The 12,159-nt window shown below is 38.6% G+C and overlaps 2 protein-coding genes across 2 annotated transcripts; both read left to right on the top strand.

Moving 5' to 3' along the window:
* Positions 1 to 734: 734 nt before the first annotated feature.
* On the top strand, positions 735 to 2,806 carry LOC130414329 (sialic acid synthase-like). The gene is made up of 6 exons (XM_056740178.1): positions 735 to 925; positions 1,160 to 1,375; positions 1,472 to 1,571; positions 1,720 to 1,874; positions 1,980 to 2,246; positions 2,338 to 2,806. Exons 1-6 carry the CDS (start codon positions 794 to 796, stop codon positions 2,524 to 2,526), a joined length of 1,059 nt encoding a protein of 352 aa, XP_056596156.1. The 5' UTR covers positions 735 to 793; the 3' UTR covers positions 2,527 to 2,806.
* A 5,856-nt stretch (positions 2,807 to 8,662) lies between these two features.
* On the top strand, positions 8,663 to 10,687 carry LOC130414375 (sialic acid synthase-like). Its single transcript, XM_056740237.1, has 6 exons — positions 8,663 to 8,850; positions 9,064 to 9,279; positions 9,376 to 9,475; positions 9,626 to 9,780; positions 9,886 to 10,152; positions 10,243 to 10,687. The coding sequence occupies exons 1-6, from the start codon at positions 8,719 to 8,721 to the stop codon at positions 10,429 to 10,431; spliced, it is 1,059 nt and encodes a 352-aa protein (XP_056596215.1). The 5' UTR covers positions 8,663 to 8,718; the 3' UTR covers positions 10,432 to 10,687.
* Positions 10,688 to 12,159: the final 1,472 nt, after the last annotated feature.

The raw sequence follows: 12,159 nt of genomic DNA, 5'->3' as shown, positions 1-12,159 counted from the left end.
GACCAACAGATCATAAAAAACCCATCTTACTTTGATTGACACACAGTTGTGTGGACACTGAGTGCAGCTATGACACGTCAGAGGGGATCTGGTCCTCCCGGCTGAGCCTGAGCCTGGTTTTCCATAGTTTTTTCCCCCACATCAATCAATCATTGATTTCTCGCCACAGCAGGGCAGTGTTGGCATGCTCATAGGAAGACTGCATTTATTTATTTAATTATTTATTTATTAGAATGATCTTGCTTGTTCTATAAACACCATGTACTGCGCTATGTTTTACCTTTCTGTGGTTTTACCTTCTTGCTCCTTTAAATCTGCTTTGGAACAATGTAAATTGTGAAAAGCGCTATATTAATAAACTTGAATTGAATAATTGGACAAATACAGGTGGACCACCTAAACAATCATCTTATACATTACTATTCAGTTTGAAGCTTAACACGACTAACAGCCGTGTCCTTGACAAAATAGACATAAAAAAAGGTTTTTATATATCAATTGATTATATTGAGCACAAAGTTCCCTTTTATGTCTCTCTTGTTGATCGGACGGAGTTAGGAAGATCGTTCTATCAGAAAGTAGTTATTAAGGAGAATGAGCGGAAAAGGTTGTTTGTCCTGTTCAACTTGACACTGAATGTAAATATCTAAAATAATTGTGTGGGGGTGGAGCACCTGTATCCTATAAATGATGTCGCATCCCTTTACACGGCCCCTTTACTCACTGGCGTCATTACCTGAAACCTCTAAAGTTGTCGTTGAACTTAAACATCTTCTACAGAGACATCTCTAAAATGACTTCTGAGTTTGAACTCTGTCCTGGGAGAAGAATCGGGGGCTCCAGCCCCTGTTTCATCATCGCTGAGATCGGCCAAAACCACCAAGGCGACATCGAGATTGCCAAAAAAATGATCCAAATGTCAAAGGTACGGTCATCACATAAGTTTAACCATGTGAAAGCATACATTTGGATGATATGGTGTCAAACTGATGGTTGCTCTGAGTGATAGACAGACAGACATATAAATATTTGTCTGACATTAAAGAAGAGTTTCTGCTCAGCTTAATTTAATACGGCAGAATTGATTCACTGTCTCTCTCACTGTCTCTCTCTCTGTCTCTCTCTGTCTCTCTTTTTCTTTGATTGTGCTGTCATGTAGGACTGTGGTGCTGACTGTGTGAAGTTTCAGAAGAGCGAAATTGAGCACAGATTCACAAAACATGCTTTAGAGCGTCCTTACACGTCCCCTCACGCCTGGGGCCCAACCTATGGAGCTCACAAGCGTCACCTGGAATTCAGTCACCAGCAGTACAGAGAACTGCAGCGCTACGCAGATGACATCGGGATCTTCTTTACAGCATCAGGGATGGACGAGGTGAAATATTTCATCATGCACAGATAGTAATGTTTTATGTTTCTACATATGTAGATAAACATAAATGATAAATATTCAATGTTCTGCTTCTATCAGATGGCTGTAGAATTTCTTCACGAGATAAACGTGCCGTTTTTCAAAGTGGCCTCAGCTGACACAAACAACATACCTTACCTGGAGAAAACTGCCAAAAACGGTGAAAGTCACACCTGACACTCACTGGCTGCAGTTTAACACCCATCTTACTGTCATAATTTCAGGCACAATGAAATTTAAAGAATAAAAAATACCTCATTTCCTTCAGAAGCGTCTTTGTCTGTGTTTGAGCTGTTGTATTTCTGCAGGTCGTCCCATGGTGATCTCCAGCGGTATGCAGTCGATGGAAACTATGCGCTGTGTTTATCAAACAGTGAAGAAGCACAATCCCAACTTCACATTCCTGCAGTGCACCAGCGCTTATCCACTGCCGACAGAGCACATCAATCTCAGTTTGATTCCTGTAAGAGATCCACCCCTTCTGCTAACCCAACCCCTTGACTCATCTGATTTCAAACGAATGAATAAATAAATAAATATTAGTGATGTAGTTGTGTTTTAAATGTAGGCGTTCCAGAAGGAGTTTACGGACATTCCGATTGGTTACTCTGGACATGAGACGGGCATCCTTGTGTCTGTGGCTGCAGTGGCACTGGGGGCAAAGGTCTTGGAGCGTCATGTGACCCTGGACAAGACCTGGAAAGGCAGTGACCACGCAGCCTCGCTGGAGCCGGCGGAGCTTGCAGAACTGGTGAAAGCCATCAGGACTGTAGAGATGGCCATGGGTTCACCAGTCAAACAGATGCTGCCCTGTGAAGCTTCTTGTCACAGCAAGGTCAGATTTCATGAAGGATTTTAAAAAGATCTAAAAGATTCTAATGATTAAAAATAACAGAATGTAAATAAAACTGCTATTGTTGGTGCAGTTGGGGAAGTCTGTGGTCGCCCGGAGGCCGCTCCGCAAGGGTGTGACGTTATCTCTCGACATGCTGGCAGTAAAAGTGGCTGAACCGCATGGTGTGGCACCAGAGAACATCTTCAATCTGGTGGGCAAAAAAATCACAGCGGACGTTGGAGATGATGTCGCCATAACTGATGCCATCATAGAATATTAATCACCAGATTCTCTATGTAGTGTGTTTTGTGTTGTTGGGGAAGGGATGAATTAAAAAAAAGAGTTCATTCTGTATAAATAGCATGTATCTTTTGGAAAATAAATAGTAATTGTAATAAGAAGATCATCCAATTTTCCTTTAGAATGAAGTTCTTTGGAACCAAGCTTGATTCCACATTTGCAGATAATTAATTAAATGAATTGTTGTTATCTAGTTAATTTTAATATGTACAAATGTGCATATTTACTGCGATAAACTGGGAGTATGTATAAATGGTTGGTGCAATGTATGTAAAATGTCTAATCAGTTTATTAATCAAAAAGTAATAAATTATTGTTTAAAATACACCGAAATAAAAATGAAATAAAAAGATATCACAAACAAGGCCTTCTTGAGCACCCATGTTCTACAGACAATGAACAAGCTAAACCACCAGATGACAGAACACACACAAAAAATATAATATTAAAAGTAAATTAAAAAGAAGTCACAAAAGCAAATAAAAAAATATATATTTTAAAGCAATTATTAAAAATTCAAACTTACATTTTTCGTTAAATGATGGATAAATGTTTGGAGTATTTTTGTTTGTGCTGCGGGTGTTTACTCAGGCAGGCTGTGGCACAGTTTGAACGCATGATTCCATTAAACCACGTTTACACGGACAACAATAATCCGATATTAACACGATTAAACAATACTCTGAATTAGAATGGAGGATGTAAACAGAGCTTTTTGATCAACTTAATCCGTCTAAACTCATAATCGTAGTAAACACAAATCGAATTAAGACGGGTGGAGAACTCCGATTTTAGTCGCATTTTCGAAGTGTTGTATAGACATGTACACAACATAATCGCACTATTACTGGCGCAGGAACTTTCGTGGCACATTGCGACAAGTTACACACGCACGACAGTGGAAAGCCGTTTCGTTTAACGGCAAACAACATGCCTTCAAAAAAAGAAAGCACATTTTTGGCGCGAGCGGGAAACAAGAAAGATGCCAACAGATCTAGAAATTAAATGAAACACTAAAAACGTGATGTGGTACCATGGCGAAGACGAACTGTTTGTTTATAAGTGAAATTATGGAGGGAAAGTCGAATGGCGTCAGAGAGATGTAATGACGTATGCCATATCTAACAATGTATTGTAACATGTTAATCGGGAACATTAAGGGTATAATTAAAGCAACTCATGTAAACGCCTTAATCGTAATAATAGTTTACTCAGAATAAGGCAAATAATTATAGTACTGACGTCCATGTAAACGTGGCCACTTGTCAGTCATGGGTTCGATCCCAGGTATTGCACATAGGCATACATCGAATCTAAGTATAATGCAATTTAAGTCGCTTTGGATAAAAGCACCTGGCAAATGCTTAAATGTAAATGAAAGCAAGATTTACGTTTTTAAGTGCACCAGCGCTTATCCACTGCCGACAGAGCACATCAATCTCAGTTTGATGCACCCCTTCTGCTAACCCAACCCCTTGACTCATCTGATTTCAAACGAATGAATAAATAAATAAATATTAGTGATGTAGTTGTGTTTTAAATGTAGGCGTTCCAGAAGGAGTTTCCGGACATTCCGATTGGTTACTCTGGACATGAGACGGGCATCCTTGTGTCTGTGGCTGCAGTGGCACTGGGGGCAAAGGTCTTGGAGCGTCATGTGACCCTGGACAAGACCTGGAAAGGCAGTGACCACGCAGCCTCGCTGGAGCCGGCCGAGCTTGCAGAACTGGTGAAAGCCATCAGGACTGTAGAGATGGCCATGGGTTCACCAGTCAAACAGATGCTGCCCTGTGAAGCTTCTTGTCACAGCAAGGTCAGATTTCATGAAGGATTTTAAAAAGATCTAAAAGATTCTAATGATTAAAAATAACAGAATGTAAATAAAACTGCTATTGTTGGTGCAGTTGGGGAAGTCTGTGGTCGCCCGGAGGCCGCTCCGCAAGGGTGTGACATTATCTCTAGACATGCTGGCAGTAAAAGTGGCTGAACCGCATGGTGTGGCACCAGAGAACATCTTCAATCTGGTGGGCAAAAAAATTTCAGCGGACGTTGGAGATGATGTCGCCATAACTGATGCCATCATAGAATATTAATCACCAGATTCTCTATGCAGTGTGTTTTGTGTTGTTGGGGAAGGGATGAAATGAAAAAAAAAGATTTCATTCTGTATAAATAGCATGTATCTTTTGGAAAATAAATATTAATTGTAATAAGAAGATCATCCAATTTTCCTTTAGAATGAAGTTCTTTGGAACCAAGCTTGATTCCACATTTGCAGATAATTTATTAAATTAATTGTTGTTATCTAGTTAATTTTAATATGTACAAATGTGCATATTTACTGCGATAAACTGGGAGTATGTATAAATGGTTGGTGCAATGTATGTAAAATGTCTAATCAGTTTATTAATAAAAAAGTAATAAATTATTGTTTAAAATACACCGAAATAAAAATGAAATAAAAAGATATCACAAACAAGGTCTTCTTGAGCACTCATGTTCTACAGACAATGAACAAGCTAAACCACCAGATGACAGAACACACACAAAAAATATAATATTAAAAGCAAATTAAAAATATATATTTGTAAAGCAATTATTAAAAATTCAAACTTACATTTTTCGTTAAATGATGGATAAATGTTTGGAGTATTTTTGTTTGTGCTGCGGGTGTTTACTCAGGCACAGTTTGAATGCATGATTCCATTAAACCACGTTTACACGGACAACAATAATCCGATATTAACACGATTAAACAATACTCTGAATTAGAATGGAGGATGTAAACAGAGCTTTTTGATCAATTTAATCCGTCTAAACTCATAATCGTAGTAAACACAAATCGAATTAAGACGGGTGGAGAATTCCGATTTTAGTCGCATTTTCGAAGTGTTGTATAGACATGTACACAACATAATCGCACTATTACTGGCGCAGGAACTTTCGTGGCACATTGCGACAAGTTACACACGCACGACAGTGGAAAGCCGTTTCGTTTAACGGCAAACAACATGCCTTCAAAAAAAGAAAGCACATTTTTGGCGCGAGCGGGAAACAAGAAAGATGCCAACAATTCTAGAAAATAAATGAAACACTAAAGCCGTGATGTGGTACCATTGCGAAGACGAACTGTTTGTTTATAAGTGAAATTATGGAGGGAAAGTCGAATGGCGTCAGAGAGACGTAATGACGTATGCCATTAATCTAACTATGTATTGTAACATGTTAAACGGGAACATTAAGGGTATAATTAAAGCAACTCATGTAAACGCCTTAATCGTAATAATAGTTTACTCAGAATAAGGCAAATAATTATAGTACTGACGTCCATGTAAACGTGGCCACTTGTCAGTCATGGGTTCGATCCCAGGTATTGCACATAGGCCTACTTCGAATCTAAGTATAATGCACTTTAAGTCGATTTGGATAAAAGCACCTGCTTAAATGTAAATGAAAGCAACATGTACGTTTTTAAGACTGTTTTCAGTTTTTTTAATGGCAATTTAAATGTATTTCTTTTCATTTTAAATGTTAAATTAGTTAATGGCTTTCCTGTAGCTCAGTGGTAAGAGCATTGCGTTAACAACGCTAGGTTGTGGGTTCGATCTCAGGGTATTGCAAATACCTATGTAAAATGTTTAGGATAAAGCAATGTAGGTCGCAAAGCGTCTGCCATTTGCCTAAATGTTAATGTTATTTAGAAAACTAGTAATTTAGAAAACCTATCTTTAATTTAATTAACGCGTAAGATTGGGATTGGGTAGTGCCCATGGACTTCCCATTTGTCGAAACCACGGAAAGACCACCACAGAACAAGCAGGAACTGAAGACGGTTTCATTACATTTACATTTAGTCATTTGGCAGACGCTTTTATCCAAAGCGACTTACAGTCGAGGGACTTATTACAGGGACAATCCCCCTGGAGCAACATGGAGTAAAGTGTCTCGCTCAAGGACACACTGGTGGTGGCTGCTGGGATCGAACCAGCAACCTTTGATTTACCAGTTCAGTGGTTTAACCGACTAGACCACCATCTCCATTGCAGTAGGTTGCAGTAGAGGCCTGGCAGAGCATCACCAGGTATGAAACCCAGCGTCTGGTGATGTCTATGCGTTCCAGACTTCAGACTGTAATTGACTGCAAAGGATTTGCAACCAAGTATTAAAAAGTGAAAGTTTGATTTATGATTATTATTCTGTCCCATTACTTTTGGTCCCTTAACAAGTGGGAGGCACATATGCAAACTGTTGTAGTTCCTACACCATTCAACTGATTTGGATGTAAATACCCTCAAATTAATGCTGACAGTCTGCAGTTAAAGCACGTCTTGTTGTTTTCATTTGAAATCCATTGTGGTGGTGTATAGAGCCAAAACTGTTAGAATTGTGTCAATGTCCCAATATTTATGGACTTGACTGTACATTTTACCAATCACGTTTATTGCACAATCCAGCACACAAGTCATCAGATCTGTCTGGACAAGCTTTTAACACATACAGGAAAATACAGTGGTACTTAAAAAACTTGCAGAGTGGCATTCTCTTGCAATTACTTTTAATACCTTCAGTTGGTTTCTTTTAGAAAGTGAATTGTATTCTGTGAAAAGCATACAACACAAGAAAAGGATCACAATTATGAAAACTCGCCCGGTTGATTGAGAACTTATACTTTGTTTGTGTCAAGTTTAGACCTGAAGAGAATGTGAAATGGAAACATTATCTGTTTAGACTTCTTTGCTCTCAGATGTACAACATGAATTAAAAGTGATCAAGAGGTTTGAAATGAAAAAGAAACTATAGTCTCAGTCTGATGCAGTCTCATGAGTTAAGCTGTGAAAAGTGGATGTAGGGGTGTTTGAGTCCCCCAAAAACGACTTATTACCATAAACACATCCTTACAACTCTATTAACAGAAGCTGCATTTAAAACCCCGCTGTTGTTACTCAACAGGATGCCAAGAAGTTATTGGACTACTCTACATTTTTTTTCAAATACAATAATAGATTTTGAATTTTGAAAGGAGCGCTAAACAATTGTATTTTAACCCATGATTAGAACTATAGGGGATAGCACCATCCTTCTTATAGATCTTAAGATATCATCTGACACTTAACATTTATTGAATAAAACAATTTAGAACTATGACAATTGAAGATGAACATATTGAGTAGTTTTTTTGTTTTGTTATTCCTTTGTTATTTTTTATTCTCATCTCTTAGATGAAACAACACATAACCATTATCTCTCTCAAATCAAAAACAAAACCGTCAGGTTTCAAACAGTGATGTGAGAACATCAGGGTGTCATGCCACAGGATGAAAACTCCTTGCAGAGATTGGCCTACAACAACAAAGTCGTAAAATATAAACTGTCAAACAAGACCAACAGATCATAAAAAACCCATCTTACTTTGATTGACACACAGTTGTGTGGACACTGAGTGCAGCTATGACACGTCAGAGGGGATCTGGTCCTCCCGGGTGAGCCTGAGCCTGGTTTTCCATAGTTTTTTTCCCCCCATCAATCAATCATTGGTTTCTCGCCACAGCAGGGCAGTGTTGGCATGCTCATAGGAAGACTGCATTTATTTATTTAATTATTTATTTATTAGAATGATCTTGCTTGTTCTATAAACACCATGCACTGCGCTGTGTTTTACCTTTCTGTGGTTTTACCTTCTTGCTCCTGTAAATCTGCTTTGGAACAATGTAAATTGTGAAAAGCGCTATATTAATAACCTTGAATTCAATAATTGGACAAATACAGGTGCACCACCTAAACAATCATCTTATACATTACTATTCAGTTTGAAGCTTAACACGACTAACAGCCGTGTCCTTGACAAAATAGACATAAAAAAAGGTTTTTATATATCAATTGATTATATTGAGCACAAAGTTCCCTTTTATGTCTCTCTTGCTGATCAGACAGAGTTAGGAAGATTGTTCTATCAGAAAGTAGTTATTAAGGAGAATGAGCGGAAAAGGTTGTTGGTCCAGTTCAACTTGACACTGAATGTAAATATCTAAAATAATTGTGTGGGGGTGGAGCACCTGTATCCTATAAATGATGTTGCATCCCTTTACACGGCCCCTTTACTCACTGGCGTGATTACCTGAAACCTCTAAAGTTGAACTTGAACTTAAACATCTTCTACAGAGACATCTCTAAAATGACTTCTGAGTTTGAACTCTGTCCTGGAAGAAGAATCGGGGGCTCCAGCCCCTGTTTCATCATCGCTGAAATCGGCCAAAACCATCAAGGCGACATCGAGATTGCCAAAAAAATGATCCAAATGTCAAAGGTAAGGTCATCACATAAGTTTAACCATGTGAAAGCATACATTTGGATGATATGGTGTCATACTGATGGTTGCTCTGAGTGATAGACAGACGGACATATAAATCTTTGTCTGACATTAAAGAAGAGTTTCTGCTCATAATTTAATACGGCAGAATTGTTTCACTGTCTCTCTCTCTCTCTCTCTCTCTTTTTCTTTGGTTGTGCTGTCATGTAGGACTGTGGTGCTGACTGTGTGAAGTTTCAGAAGAGCGAGATCGAGCACAGATTCACAAAACATGCTTTAGAGCGTCCTTACACGTCCCCTCACGCCTGGGGCCCAACCTATGGAGCTCACAAGCGTCACCTGGAATTCAGTCACCAGCAGTACAGAGAACTGCAGCGCTACGCAGATGACATCGGGATCTTCTTTACAGCATCAGGGATGGACGAGGTGAAATATTTCATCATGCACAGATAGTAATGTTTTATGTTTTTACATATGTAGATAAACATAAATGATAAATATTCAATGTTCTGCTTCTATCAGATGGCTGTAGAATTTCTTCACGAGATAAACGTGCCGTTTTTCAAAGTGGCCTCAGCTGACACAAACAACATACCATACCTGGAGAAAACTGCCAAAAACGGTGAAAGTCACACCTGACACTCACTGGCTGCAGTTTAACACCCATCGTACTGTCATAATTTCAGGCACAATGAAATTTGAAGACTAAAATATGTACCTCATTTCCTTCAGAAGCATCTTTGTCTGTGTTTGAGCTGTTGTATTTCTGCAGGTCGTCCCATGGTGATCTCCAGCGGTATGCAGTCGATGGAAACTATGTGCTGTGTTTATCAAACAGTGAAGAAGCACAATCCCAACTTTTCCTTCCTGCAGTGCACCAGCGCTTATCCACTGCCGACAGAGCACATCAATCTCAGTTTGATTCCTGTAAGAGATCCACCCCTTCTGCTAACCCAACCCCTTGACTCATCTGATTTCAAACGAATGAATAAATAAATAAATATTAGTGATGTAGTTGTGTTTTAAATGTAGGCGTTCCAGAAGGAGTTTCCGGACATTCCGATTGGTTACTCTGGACATGAGACGGGCATCCTTGTGTCTGTGGCTGCAGTGGCACTGGGGGCAAAGGTCTTGGAGCGTCATGTGACCCTGGACAAGACCTGGAAAGGCAGTGACCACGCAGCCTCGCTGGAGCCGGCCGAGCTTGCAGAACTGGTGAAAGCCATCAGGACTGTAGAGATGGCCATGGGTTCACCAGTCAAACAGATGCTGCCCTGTGAAGCTTCTTGTCACAGCAAGGTCAGATTTCATGAAGGATTTTAAAAGATCTAAAAGATTCTAATGATGAAAAATAACAGAATGTAAATAAAACTGCTATTGTTGGTGCAGTTGGGGAAGTCTGTTGTCGCCCGGAGGCCGCTCCGCAAGGGTGTGACATTATCTCTAGACATGCTGGCAGTAAAAGTGGCGGAACCGCCTGGTGTGGCACCAGAGAACATCTTCAATCTGGTGGGCAAAAAAATCACAGCGGACGTTGGAGATGATGTCGCCATAACTGATGCCATCATAGAATATTAATCAGCAGATTCTCTATGCAGTGTGTTTTGTGTTGTTGGGGAAGGGATGAATTAAAAAAAGAGTTCATTCTGTATAAATAGCATGTATCTTTTGGAAAATAAATAGTAATTGTAATAAGAAGATCATCCAATTTTCCTTTAGAATGAAGTTCTTTGGAACCAAGCTTGATTCCACATTTGCAGATAATTCATTAAATTAATTGTTGTTATCTAGTTAATTTTAATATGTACAAATGTGCATATTTACTGCGGTAGACTGGGAGTATGTATAAATGGTTGGTGCAATGTATCTAAAATGTCTAATCAGTTTATTAATAAAAAAGTAATAAATTATTGTTTAAAACACACTGAAATAAAATGAAATAAAAAGATATCACAAACGAGGCCTTCTTGAGCACTCATGTTCTACAGACAATGAACAAGCTATACAACCAGATGACATAACACACACAAAAAATATAATATTAAAAGTAAATTAAAAAGAAGTCACAAAAGCAAATTAAAAAAATATATTTTTAAAGCAATTATTAAAAATTAAAACATACATTTTTCGTTAAATGATGGAAAAATGTTTGGAGTATTTTTGTTTGTGCTGCGGGTGTTTACTCAGGCACAGTTTGAACGCATGATTCCATTAAACCACGTTTTCACGGATAACAATAATCCGATATTAACACGATTAAACAATACTCTGAATTAGAATAGACGATTTCAAAATAGCTTTTTGATCAACTAAATCCGTCTAAACTCATAATCGTAGTAAACACAAATCGAATTAAGACGGGTGGAGAACTCCGATTTTTAGTCGCATTTTCGAAGTGTTGTATAGACATGTACACAACATAATCGCACTATTACTGGCGCAGGAACTTTCGTGGCACATTGCGACAAGTTACACACGCACGACTGTGGAAAGCCGTTTCGTTTAACGGCAAACAACATGCCTTCAAAAAAAGAAAGCAATTTTTTTTACCGAGCGGGAAACAAGAAAGATGCCAACAATTCTAGAAAATAAATGAAACACTAAAAACGTGATGTGGTACCATTGCGAAGACGAACTGTTTGTTTATAAGTGAAATTATGGAGGGAAAGTCGAATGGCGTCAGAGAGACGTAATGACGTATGCCATTAATCGAACTATGTATTGTAACATGTTAAACGGGAACATTAAAGGTATAATTAAAGCAACTCATGTAAACGCCTTAATCGTAATAATAGTTTACTCAGAATAAGGCAAATAATTATAGTACTGACGTCCATGTAAACGTGGCCACTTGTCAGTCATGGGTTCGAGCCCAGGTATTGTACATAGGCCTACATCGAATCTAAGTATAATGCACTTTAAGTCGCTTTGGATAAAAGCACCTGCTTAAATGTAAATGAAAGCAAGATGTACGTTTTTAAGACTGTTTTCAGTTCTTTTAATGGCAATTTAAATTTTTTTCGTTTCGTTTCATTTTAAAGTTGAATTACTTAAAGGCCTTCCTGTAGCTCAGTGGTAAGAGCATTGTGTTAACAACGCTATGGTTGTGGGTTCGATCTCAGGGGATTGCAAATACCTATGTAAAATGTTTAGGATAAAGCAATGTAGGTCGCAAAGCGTCTGCCATATGCTTAAATGTTAATGTAATTTAGAAAACCTATCTTTAATTTAATTAACGCATAAGATTGGGATTGGGTAGTGCCCATGGACTTCCCATTTGTCAAAACCACGGAAAGACCACCACAG

Source organism: Triplophysa dalaica, chromosome 24 (genome assembly GCF_015846415.1).
Source record: "Triplophysa dalaica isolate WHDGS20190420 chromosome 24, ASM1584641v1, whole genome shotgun sequence".
Taxonomy (NCBI): Eukaryota; Metazoa; Chordata; class Actinopteri; order Cypriniformes; family Nemacheilidae; genus Triplophysa; species Triplophysa dalaica.
This window is presented reverse-complemented; position numbering and strand designations above follow the sequence as displayed.

Coding starts and splice junctions, on each gene's coding strand:
- LOC130414329 (XM_056740178.1), top strand. CDS start 794: ATGACTTCTGAGTTTGAACTCTGTCCTGGGAGAAGAATCGGGGGCTCC. Junction 1,376..1,471: donor CAGCATCAGGGATGGACGAG/GTGAAATATTTC, acceptor TGCTTCTATCAG/ATGGCTGTAGAATTTCTTCA. Junction 1,572..1,719: donor GGAGAAAACTGCCAAAAACG/GTGAAAGTCACA, acceptor GTATTTCTGCAG/GTCGTCCCATGGTGATCTCC.
- LOC130414375 (XM_056740237.1), top strand. CDS start 8,719: ATGACTTCTGAGTTTGAACTCTGTCCTGGAAGAAGAATCGGGGGCTCC. Junction 9,280..9,375: donor CAGCATCAGGGATGGACGAG/GTGAAATATTTC, acceptor TGCTTCTATCAG/ATGGCTGTAGAATTTCTTCA. Junction 10,153..10,242: donor AAGCTTCTTGTCACAGCAAG/GTCAGATTTCAT, acceptor TTGTTGGTGCAG/TTGGGGAAGTCTGTTGTCGC.